Consider the following 12,281-nt stretch of genomic DNA (forward strand, 5'->3'; position numbering starts at 1 on the left):
ATTACAGGTATTCTAAAGATTTTGTTTTTTTTCCTTTACGAAATCACACAGCCTCCTTTGAGCTCTTTGAAGGGATTTTTGTCCTCTGGGATACCTTTTACTAGTGGATCTTCCCCAGATCTTTCTTCAACATAATCCCTTACTGCTTCACAACATTTAGACACCTTAAGAGGAAAGAGAAAGAGACGACAATTCATTTGGTTTAAAACAGAATTTTGAGAATTTATTTATTACAATAATTTTCATGTTGTATCTTTTAAGAATGATTTTTTCTGCTTTCTGCAGATGCATATGTGCTTTTTAGGACAGAAGAAGAGCCAGCTGCCCGGGGCCTGGCCTGGATATCTCCAGACAAAGGAAACACAGCTGGCCACATTCCAGGGAAGGTTCCCAGCAGACCCTGCCTCCAGCCTCAATGGAGACAAGATCCAGGGATCCAAACAGCCTGGCGTACACGTGAATATTGATTAAATCTTCTTCCTCATTCCAAAAATGTGACTAGTAAAGGCGGAAGGTAATGAATAATTTTAAATTACAGCTTATCATAGGTCCTGGATTCACAGAAGTACATACATGCACTTCACTTTAAACTCTGCAAGGCTCGGCCATGACAGTGCTCTACGTGAGTTCCGAGGGGTCAGGAACTTTGGCTGTATCCCAGGCATCCAGAGCAGAGTGTGCACTTAGTTAGTACTCAGTAAGTAATTATGTGCTAAACTGAGTCAGTTGTGTTTATCAGTTTGCCCCCATCTCACCTGCAACATAATCATGGCTTAGTTAAAAAAAAAAAAAAAAAAAAATCAGGCTTCAGTGTTTTAATGGACTCAACCAGAGTTCAGGCAATGTTCTATAATGTAATTATAAATATGTGTAGTAGTAGTAGTAGGTATATACATATATATGCACATATGGGATCCACTTATTCATGCTTTTTAGCTTAATTTGTTTTGTTTTCAGTTAATGTTTTTCATGACAGTAATGCAGAAGTACTTCATTTTTGGCAGTCAGTGACCATTTCTTAAGATATTAACCAATTAATTGATTTTTTCAAGTAAAATCTTTATGTCATATATATATATTTATATTATGTGTATGAATGTGACTGAATGTTTGTGTCTCCCCAGATTTATATGTTAAAATCCTAAGCCTCAATGTGAAGGTATTGGAAGATGGAGTCTTAGGGAAGCAATTACAACATGAAGGCAGAGTCCTCACAAATGGGATTAGTGTCCTCATACAAGAGACCCAGAGAGCTCCCTTGGCCTTTCCCCAGGAAAGGAGACAGTGAAAAGACAGGACATTCATTGCAGTGTATGAACTAGGGAGATCTTGGCATTACCATGTTCCAGAACTGTGAGACAAGATTTCTGTTGTTTATAAGCCACCCAGTACATGATATTCTGTTCCAGCAGCCTCAGCAGACTAAGACAAATGGGGATGTTTGCGTGTATGGGGGGAGTGCATATGTGGGGGTGGTAGGTGTGTGGTTATCTCTAGAGCGAGAAAGAGAGAAGGTTCTTGCAGTATGATATTAAATCACTTTGACTTCTAATAGCTGGGAGATGTTGAGTAATGGAGAAAAGGAACCACCAAAACTTTATTTTCCTCAAATTATAAAGATAAGAACTTTAAGTTGATGAGTGTTTTCCAAGCTTTTGTGCTGGCTATGGATTCAATTTTATCTTTATAGAAAAACATGTGTTGCCTGTATGGAAAGGGCAACAGGGGAATTTGAGGTGATTATAAGCATAAAACAAGCTAAAATCCTAATTTTGATTGGGACTAAGAATTTTGAGCAAGGTATGAAAAGAATACAAACTCCCTTTTCACTTTGTCCTGATAAAACGATATATTCTTAACAAACATAAGATATGCTGCTATCACTTGTGGAGGAGTTTGAGTTCTGCTAACTTTCCTAAAACAAAGAAATCTAAAGTACAGATCTGCATTTTCCAAGCTTTAGTCACTATTTGTTTGGTGGAAAATTAATTACTTTGCTATTTGTGCCCCTTCTAGTGGCAGAGAACTCTTGGTAACCATTTCCAAGAGTTCTCAGAGGCTTTTGGAAGAAACCAGTGAGTTTTTGTGCCAGAACTCATCTTTATTTGCAAAAGAAGAATAGAATGTACTCATTCATTACCGCCCAGGACAGTGCTGGAGAGGATGAAGTCATAATTTAAAGATGTCAACAACATCAAAATATTGCATGTAAAGAGAATTTTAAAAAGTATATGCGTTGTTTCATTTTAATGCTTCACTAAAATGTGGTCTCTTATCTCGAATTTTTTTCTTCCCCTCCTTTCCTCTCTCCTGTTCTTTACTTCCCCTCTTCCTTCCTTCCTTTCTCCTCCCTCCCTCTTACTTTCCTTTCTGTTTCTTTTTATTTTTAACAACTCTTCTAAAATGTTAGGTATTATTGATTTTGAAGAAATAAATTTTGAGGAGATATAAGAAAAGAATGCATCTTATGAAATGTTACAATGAAATCTACTGTTGACCTTTGACTACAAGTTTAAAGTGTATTAAAATCTGTAATGGACAGTTAAGGGAATTAACCAGAGTTCACCAAACAGATTTCAGTATAGATTTTTTGTCTTTATCAAATGAACTTAAAGAACAAGTTACAGTTTGAGTGGAGAGTCTGCCATTGTTGCTTCACATCTGGTTGTGGCTGTTTACATTCCTTTGTTGAGCCTACATCTTCATAAGCCTACACCTTCACTTTAGCATGTAAATGTTGAACACTTCTGCTTCCTGGTCAAGACAGAATCAGAGGCCCTTGATATGGACAAGTTGTCTGTTTTCATTTTCCATGACTTGATTTATAAGCAAAACCTGGAAAACCTACCAAAATAAATGTTTTGCAGTTTATCTAGAAATCATATAGAAGATATTGCTGTTACTTTGGGTGAAGAAAATCAATTCTGCACAGTTTATTTCAATCTAAATAAAATGTGAATTTCGTTTAAAAAAATGTTTTTTTAGTTTAGTGGTCATACAAAAAACAGGCTAAAGAAGGGCTGGCCTTGACCTAGGGACAATAGTTTTTTAACCCCTTGACCTAGAGTCTAAATCGAGACATAATTTTGGTTATTAACTTTCTTAATCTCTAATGAATTTTTGAATGAATAGTTTGTTTTTAAGTACAACTGAGCTGTTTTGGTATATAATAGATAAACAGCAAGAACAGTCAATGTTTTATAACTGGGCGTTCCCACAGCATCTCTTGCTTAAAATAAAATTCTAAAGAGAGCAGCAACTTACCAGCATCCTTTCCAGTGCCAGTTCCTTCTTGAGTTGGTCAACCTCCATCTTCAATTTGTCCTTTTCTGATAGGTCCTCAATATTGATCACTGGCATCTTTTGCCTGCTGTGAAAGTAGAGTGTTAGCTCATACACCTGAATTTTGCTGGACTCCCTTCAATCCAGTCTTAGCTCTTCCCTTGGCTCTTAACTTACTAAGCAAACTGCTCTTGGTTTTATTTTAAATTTCCTAAGACAGTCAATTTCTTGCGAGCTCTCTCCGAACAACTCTAGCACTGCATACTAGCCTTGGGCTTTAAAGCTTCTCTATAATCTTCGCTAATATGATTAAAGCAAGCATTTGACTCACACACCTGCTAGCAGGTTTGTAGGAGGGGTCCATTTAGTTAGCATATAATCCCACATACTTAAGGCTTCTCCTTTCCCCCCCGTCTTTTGCACTTGGTGAACTTTGGGACTTTCAACTCTCAACTCTGGTGTCAAAACCCTCCACCCCATAATTTATGCCATTTAACTTAGTTTGAGGTCATTTTGAGGACTACTGATTAATCCCCTAAATGGCTACAGTATTTAATCTGGTATTAAAAGAGAAGAATCTAAAAAGTGTCAGTATAAATTTATTATAATTAATGGACTGAAATGTGAACCAACAGAATGAAATTAGAGTAAACAATCTTAATCATAAATAAACCAGTGTATTACTTAGAAGTGTTTCTCCACACAATACCTGGAATTTGTATGTAGCTGTCACAATGAATTGAGTAACAATGACTGGCAGATGTAACAGGTTAAAGGGAACACAGGGAGTCTGATCTACCAATGCACATCACATAAGAAGAACAGACTCTTCTGACTTCTTTGTGCTTTCTTTTCCTCAACTAAACCAACATGCAATGGGGAAGATGCTTCCTAGCCTGGTACTCCTATGAAATTGTCTGGAAAGAATTTCACTGGCATCATGCTTAAATTTTTCCTTCTCTGTTTTCTCTTTTTCCATTTTGTCTCTTTAGTTTTATTATTATAAGGAAGTATTTTTTGAAAGTACACATATTCAGGTCACATGCCATTTCAGAAATCATGACATTGAATGTCTGCGTGAAAATACTCTGCTAATAATATATCAGTAATGAACTTATTTCCTTGTATTGATACAGTGTTTTCATTTCCAGGATCTTTAAGGAAATACTATTTCCCTTCCCAGTCTCATAATATCCTTTTCCTCTTTGGGAAAGAGGTAGTTTAGGATATTTTGGGGGCTAAATGTCTGCATAAGCCAGCAAAGATAGAAAAGAGCACCCTTTGGGCACCTGAGCCCCGTGTTTCATGTATACTTTTGTTTTTGGTATTCTGTTCTTTAAGAAACAATCTGACAACAAAAAGATCATTTCTTCCTATGCAATAATTGTCTGATATTTAATAGCCATTCTCAAATTTAGTCTTCCTTCTCACCCAATTTCAGGCTATATAGAAAACATCACAAGTACTTCTGCTAGTTTTATCTGCTTATTTTGTCCTTTGTACAACTTTTCTCCACATTGGAAAACTTTTCAGACCTCACACTGTAGTGTGTATAAGAATTTCCATGTGTATAGTAATCACAGTGTATTTCTAATGCCTAAACAAGAGAGGCCATTTCGTGTTAAAACATGAGCCCAGTCAGAGTTTTTGACTTAGCAGATCTGGGAGATTTCTTTTTCTCTCTTCCAGGAAGCCTTACTGTATGATTGCAAAAAAAAAAACAAAAAAAAAAAAAAAAAAAAAAAAAAAAACAGGTCATTCACTTGCTAGTTCTGTGGCCTTGATCACTTGATCAAATTATCTAACCTGGCTGTGCCTCTGTTTACCTGAAAATAGGAGCAGTACTACGTTGTTGTTGCTGTTTTTGTTGTTTTTGTACTGTGCATTGAACCCAGGGGCACTTTAACCACTGAGCTACGTCCTTATCCCTTTTTATTTATTTATTTTATTTTGAGACATGGTCTCCTTAAGTTGCTGAGGTTTTCACTAAGTTGCTGAATCTGGCCTCAAACTTCCGATCCTCTTGCCTCACCTCCAGAGTTGCTGGGATTAGAGGTATGTGCCAACAAGCCCATCTTGCAGATATTCTATTCTTTAAAAAAAAAAAAAAAAAGAAAATCTCCTTTCCAGGTTGAGGTACCCATTCTCTAGCAGCTGCAGGTATTAACTACAATAGGCAGACCTTCTGTGCAAGTTGTCTCTTGACTGACTGGAATAATTTCACCTGGTAACACCTGGAAGACTGTGTTCCTATCTATTCCTGAGGGTGATCGGCTTGTAGCAAATGGCTGGCTGAATCTAACAGCTTTGGCCTTTGCTTCTTGGCTGAAAATCTTGATTGTAATTAAGAAATTACCAGAGTTCCAGAATTTCGGATAATACTTGATTTTGAGATCACGTTTTTGAATAATTTCTGCCCCATCCAGTTTTCCTCACTGCTTCAGAGATTTTTCCTTGAGTGCTTACCCTCAATAAACCATCTGGGTAAGAATCCCTGTCTTAAGCTTTGCTTCTAGAAAACCCAGTCTGAAATAATAAACTGTTAGTAGAGAGGCCATACATTTCATAACTTCTGTGTCCTCACTTCTATCTACTATTCTGGATATTGTCAGGTATACAGAACAGAATCAGCAAGTGGTGATACGGTTATCTAACCTGTCATAATATTCACCTAGATATTAAAAAAAACCTGCAAATTGTCTAACTTCATCGTATTAACAAGTCATCTCTCAACTCTAAAATTCTGTGATTTGCCATATTTAATAACATTTGATCTCAAAAAAATGATCATTTCATTTTGAGGAAGACTCTAGGAAGCTTGCCAAGCTTGATTCCACAGTTCTTGTATGAAAAAACTCAAAGAGTACAGCACAATTTTCACTTCCTTCAAGGACACTCGGCTGCACAAGGGCAGACAGTGGACATTGTCTGCATGGAGACAATTATATACAGTTACATACATGTATATATACAGTTATATTACAGTCAAAGGATCAAATTCAGATATAATGTCATCTCCTTTACTGTCTATTGTGTTTTTCAGATGAGGCAAAGGTGGCACAGAGAGTTTAAGAGTTCAATGTCACCCAATGACAGGCAGTAAGTTGAGCTTACCACACCAGGTATTTGATTTCTGTTTTGGGGTGTTTTCCATTTCAGTGCACTTCTCTCAAACCATGTTAAAGGAGAGGAACTGGTTTTCACACAATTCCATAGAATTACATACAAAATTCAGAATTGACAATAAACACGACTAAATTCTATCCCTTTCCCTTGTATTCTACTCAGGTTAGTCTACCCCTTCATAGGAGATCTTAAAAGGAGCTAGATAAGATTACTGATCCAACTACTAACCATCCTCAATCCACCAGAAGACCCGTAGCCCAATAAGCTTACCCAGGGGGGAAAAATAGCCATTAAGAAGGGTATGTTTTACCTTTTCTTTACTTTTACCTTTTCTTTCATCTTGCACTACCATTAGAGGATCCAGGGTTCCCCAAAAGCAAAGCAGAGAGGAGGGGGAGGAAGAATCTCAGAGCTGCACGCCATTCATAGAAGTTCTCAATGGGAGCAATACTGCTCCCTACAGGAGATTTTTGAAAATAAGTCAGGTTATTGTGGTTTTTAATGGTTTTTGTGGGTGTAAATGCTGGATGTCAGATATCTTGCATTTCCCGAAATCTGGATGCATAAGTTGAACTCTTCCACATCCAACATGACTGTCAAACGTCATGTCAAACATCTACATAGACAAAAAAAATTATAGTTATTTAAGCTTGAATCTAGCTTTGTTTTAGATAAAAACATAAAATGTATTTCATGGTTGTTATATACACTGAATTTTACAATAATGAAAATATTTACTAAATAAATTAGAGATTGTGCACAAATAATTGTCTGCAGAAATTGCTTACATTGTTTCCAGAAAATCATATCACTTACTGCAACTGTGAGCACGGTATATATGTCAGTTGGTATTCTTAGATGCTGCGTCCTTGGTGATTCTAAACATTAGAAACATCTGACCACTTTATTATGTGCAGTCATGATGAAGATTTTCATTTTCATTCTTTATAATTTGCTGATTTAAAAAAATTCCTTAATTACAATCCAGGCACCATATTGATGGTTTTAAATGGACCACTATGAAATATTTCTTACACAAACCAGGCTCTGGGTTAGATGAGATTCATGGTCATAGAGCCCCAGAAGAGAAAGAGAAAATACACATTGTCTTGAATCTTCTTGGTTTTAAATACCAGGATGAGTTCTTACTAGCCAAATATGGCCAACAATGGTAATATCTATTTAAAGGTTTGCCAAGGGGGCAGCTTCTTATTGGGAAATGGAAGCTAAACAGCATAGTTCATGATGCAACTTCTGTAAACACATAGTATTTTTTATGCATACACTTCATAAATTGATTGTTTTAAAAATAGTTTACATTGACCATGTATAGAAAAGAAAGGCAGATGCACTTAGCAATGCAAGCAAGTCCTGCTGACTGCGGACAGAGGGCAGGGGCTTCCTTTGGTGCACCATGCATTAGTGATTTATTTTTTCAAAATGTGTTTTGAACATTTTGGGAGGATAGAACTATAGGGTGGGTTAAGGGTCTCTTATTATCTTTCAAAGTTTCCATTAAGTTTCTTGTGAATTTATTTTAGAATTAAAGTGAGCTGGAGAAAGGTTCAAAGGTTGCCAGTTTTTACATATTACACTTCAGTGTGCATCAAAAAATTTGGTAAATAAAATATTTAATTTATGAGGGACTAGACTGAAGATAAGTCATTCAAGTTATTGCTCAAAAGTCCTTTGTTTTATACAGAGAATTAATCACCTGTTGAAATAGAAATATTGCCAGCACATTCCAAATATTTGATTTGTAAACACTCAGTTTGACACAAATTCTTCATAAACAATTCCATTATATTAATTTTGAAATCATATGGATATAACTTACTTTATACTATTCTTTTTCATCCTAATATTCTACTTAGGACTACAAAAGATTAACAGTTAACATTTTGTTCATTCATCCAACAAATATGTAGTGAGCACCTAGTACATGCCAGACACAGTTCTAGATGGTTGGGAGTAGGAGAGGGTGAAGAAACAAACAAACAAACAAACAAATCTTATTCTAGTGAGGAAGATAAACAATAACAATATACAAAAGTAAATCATACCTCATTTAAATTGGAATAACTGCTAAGGAGAAATGTAAATCAGGAAAAGAGTAAGAACAGTAGTGTTAGAAATGTTTCTACTATAAAGGCAGGAGGACTGCAAGTTCAAGGTCAGCCACAGTAACTTAGTGAGGCCCTAAGCAACTTAGTGAAACCCTGTCTCAAAAAAAAAAAAAAAAAAGGGCTGGTGATGTGGCTCAGTGGTTGAGTGCCCCTGGGTTCAATCCCTGATGCCAAAAAGAAAAAAAAATGTTTTAATTACATAGGGTGGTTATGGAGGCCTCTCTGAGATAATGGTACTGGAGGGAAGACCCGAGGGAGTGGGCTATTCAGGTATCTAAGAGATGTTCATTCCAGGGCACAGCAAGTGCAGGGTAGCAGTAGGCAGGTGTGAAACTGGGGATCCCAGTGATTACAAGGGAGAGCAGTACATGAAATCAGTGCCTATGGGGCTCTTATAGGCTGCTGTGAAGATGTGCTGTATTCTGAGTGACTTGGGAACATTGGAGGGTTTTCAGTAACATGGTGACATTATCTGTCGCATATTTTGGCTGGGTCATTCTGGCAGCTAATAGGAGATTAGATCATAGAAGGTCAAGGGTGACAGGGAGAAGCAACTGCAATAACTGAGGGGAGATAGGATGATAGGTAAAACCAGAATGTTCGGAGTGGATTCAGAGACAGGAGGCAAGATCCTAGATATATTTTTAAAGTAAATATAATAGGATATGCTGACAGATCAAATGCTGAGTGAAAAAGAAAGTGAAAAGGGAAAAACAAATCTGATTTTTTTTTTTCTCAGCCTGAGCAAAAAAGAAGACATTTGCTATTTCCTGGGATCAGGAAGTCTCTGAAAAGGGAACACCAAGTTTGAAACAACTATTAGTCATTCATTTCAATAAGCAGTCTTGAGTTTGGGGGACAGGCCAGAGTCCAGGAGAGAGCCGTAAGAGTTTGAGTTCTAAGGATTAAATGAGATGCTATAGCTCATTATATTTGCCCCCTTACTATCTGCCAGTCACTCTGCTGAATACTCACATGCAATACATGTATATCCGGGTATTCTTTATCTTCTCATTTTTCTTTCTGTCTTTCTATTTGGGCTGATCAAATGAGAGTAGCTAACAGTATTTGTTATTCAGCAAATATTTACCAAATAATTACCAAGGACCAAGCACTCTTCTGATTCCTTTGGGGCTGAAACAGCAAAACAAAATCAGCTTTCTTAGCTCCTGTTGTCTCCTCAGCTCCAGTGAAGATCAGGCGATGAGAATTTGGTTCAGGGAGAAGGGCTCAGCAGAGGGAATGGTTCACACCAGGGTGTAAGGTGGGAGCCAGCTGATTGATCTAGGAGATTAGAAAACACAGTAAAATCACATAACAGTGAATGAAGGGAGACAGTATAGGATCACAAAGAGCCTTGTAGACCATGGTAAGGGATAAAATGAGAAACTACTGAAGAGTTGTGATTTTATTTTGAAGGAGTAGGGCATTGTGACATGGTCTGATATATGAAAAATGACTCTGACTGCTGTGTGGGGGTTGAGTGGGGAACAAGTGAAATTAGAGTTTCAGTAAGAACCTAACATAAGAACCTAAACTAGTGGTCTCTTAAGAGCTGACAGATTTAAATTTCAATGGTTACTTGCCATGGCTATAAAATATGCATAGATTAAAAATATGACTTGGAGGTGGAACTGATGGGACCATTAATGGATTTGATGAAGACAGGATGGAGGTGTGAAGAGTACTGAAAGAGTTTTTGCCTTGAGATTCTAGTGTGTAAGTGTCATTTATCAGAAAAGAGAAAGATTAGGGATGTATAAGCAAGACTTCAGCTTAGGAAATATAATGCTGGAGATATCTACTAGACATCAAGTGGAGATGTTAAGGAGAAGTTAATATTTGAATTCAGAGGAGAGTAGAGATCAAAGGCAACACAATTTTATGTTTTTGTAGATGTATGTGCATGTAAAGTTGATACTTCTAGTTTTTCAAAATCACATAAAAAAAAGAGTACATTTAGAGGAGAGTTCTCAAGATTGAGCCTTGGAGTCATCCCAATTTTTAATGTTCAGTCAGAGGAAAGGGACAGATGAATTGAGAAACTGTAGTCAGTTCAGGAGGGGAAAACCAGAAGAATGGGTTATCATGAAGACTAAAGGAAAATGTTTCAGGAATGAGGAAGAATTTGAAATTGCCAGTCACAAGTGATAAGTTGGACAAAATGCAGATGGAAATGTGGTCTTGGGTGACCTTAGTGACAGCTGCTCTGCAGGGGTGTACGTGTACTCAGCAGTCCTGTAGTATGTGGCAATTTAATGGCTGTCCTTGAGAGGCATTTCCTGTTCTTTCTCTTCCCAATACGGAAGTTTAATTAGAAGAGAAAGTGGGAGAAAGAGCAGATAAGAAGTGGAGGTGGGTAGTGGCAGAACAATTTTCATTAAGTTTGGTGAAAAAGCAAGCAGTGAAATACAACTCAAATGGAAAAGGGACATAGAGTCATGGAACTTTAAGTTTGGGTTGAAAATACATCAGAGAGCACTACAAATGGAAACTCTTAAAGCCTGGGGTGAGTGCCTAAGGGTTAGAGAGGGGCGGAGCTGATTTTGTAGGAATAAGGAGAATGAAGTCCTTGAAAGGGCAAGAAGAGAAAGTACCCACAGCAATGGCTGTGGGTTTCGTTTCTGAATGACCAGAGTATTACTTCCATTGTAAGAGAAAGGAAGATAGGGACGCAGGAGATTCAGTTGGACAGCTCACACTTCCCTGGCTGGGAGGTATGTGTGGTCCAGGCCAGCGTATGCAACTCTCTTGTGATACAGAAGACTCAGTTAACTAAGTTTTCCCTCAATTAACAGTCAATAAGATAAAAAGGTAATGGTGAGGGTCCAAGGAGATGAATATCCCTTTCAAACTGCATCTACTGCCTCCTGTACCCTGAATGACAGCTTGTTCCTCCTGTTTGATTTAAGATACAAAAGCTTTTCCACATAAAACTGGAACAAATAGACATTTGAAGGGCATGTGGTACTTCAGTAATTAATGTATAACTAATGTCAGATTTTGGGTCTCCTATAAAAATGAAAATACTTTTTGCAAGAAAAAGGTGTCTCTACATTTGAAAGGTCAAGGTCTATTAATTCATGCTAAATATAACCCTGAAAATGAGGACTTCTGTGATTAGCTCTCTCAATCCTCTAATCTGATTATCAATTTTTGGCAGATGTTCCTCTTAGAGCGTTACAGCAACATATTTGCATTGTAGCTGTCTGTTTTCTCTTGAATGAATTGTAAACCTCATGTTTGGTTAAAAATGAGATCTGAGATATGGCTGTCCAGTTACTGAACCAGGGTCCTGAACACTTCATACAGATTAAGCAAATCTAATCCCTAAATCCAAAATCCAAAATGCTCCAAAATCCAAAACTTTTTGAGCATTTACATGATATCACAAGTGGAAAATTCCATACCTGACCTGTTATTGATCATAGTCAAAATGCAAATGCACTAAAAATATTACATATAATTACCTTCTGGCTATGTAATAAGGTGTATACCAAACATAAATGAATCTGTGTTTAGACTTGGGTCCCACCCCCAAGATATTTTATTATGTGTATGCAAAATTCTAAAATAAGCAAAATCCCAAATTCAAACCACTTATTGTCTCAAGCATTCGAGATAAGGAATACTCAGCCTGTCTATGATAGGCCTGACTTCAGCTTTTAGAAATACAAAAGAAAAGGATGTGCATACAGTGAGTGAGACCAGGAATCAGGACTCAGACTGCCTGTGCTGGCTATGTAA

General features: G+C 37.1%; 1 protein-coding gene across 3 annotated transcripts in view; it reads right to left on the reverse strand.

Annotated features, from left to right (window-relative positions):
* Nucleotides 1-12,281, reverse strand: part of Gngt1 (G protein subunit gamma transducin 1) — a 17,617-nt gene continuing 5,336 nt past the window's right edge. For 2 of the 3 annotated variants that reach the window (XM_047559856.1, XM_047559855.1), the window contains exons 3-6: nucleotides 9,510-9,818; nucleotides 6,736-7,024; nucleotides 3,265-3,370; nucleotides 1-164 (exon numbers count right to left, since the gene is read on the reverse strand). In XM_047559856.1, coding sequence (XP_047415812.1) covers nucleotides 36-164; nucleotides 3,265-3,360 — 225 coding nt within the window. In that variant the 5' untranslated portion in view covers nucleotides 3,361-3,370; nucleotides 6,736-7,024; nucleotides 9,510-9,818 and the 3' untranslated portion in view covers nucleotides 1-35. The remainder of the gene's footprint in view (nucleotides 165-3,264; nucleotides 3,371-6,735; nucleotides 7,025-9,509; nucleotides 9,819-12,281) is intronic. The other variant, XM_047559857.1, reaches the window with a different exon arrangement.

This window comes from Sciurus carolinensis, chromosome 8 (assembly GCF_902686445.1).
Source record: "Sciurus carolinensis chromosome 8, mSciCar1.2, whole genome shotgun sequence".
In the NCBI taxonomy this organism is placed as follows: domain Eukaryota; kingdom Metazoa; phylum Chordata; class Mammalia; order Rodentia; family Sciuridae; genus Sciurus; species Sciurus carolinensis.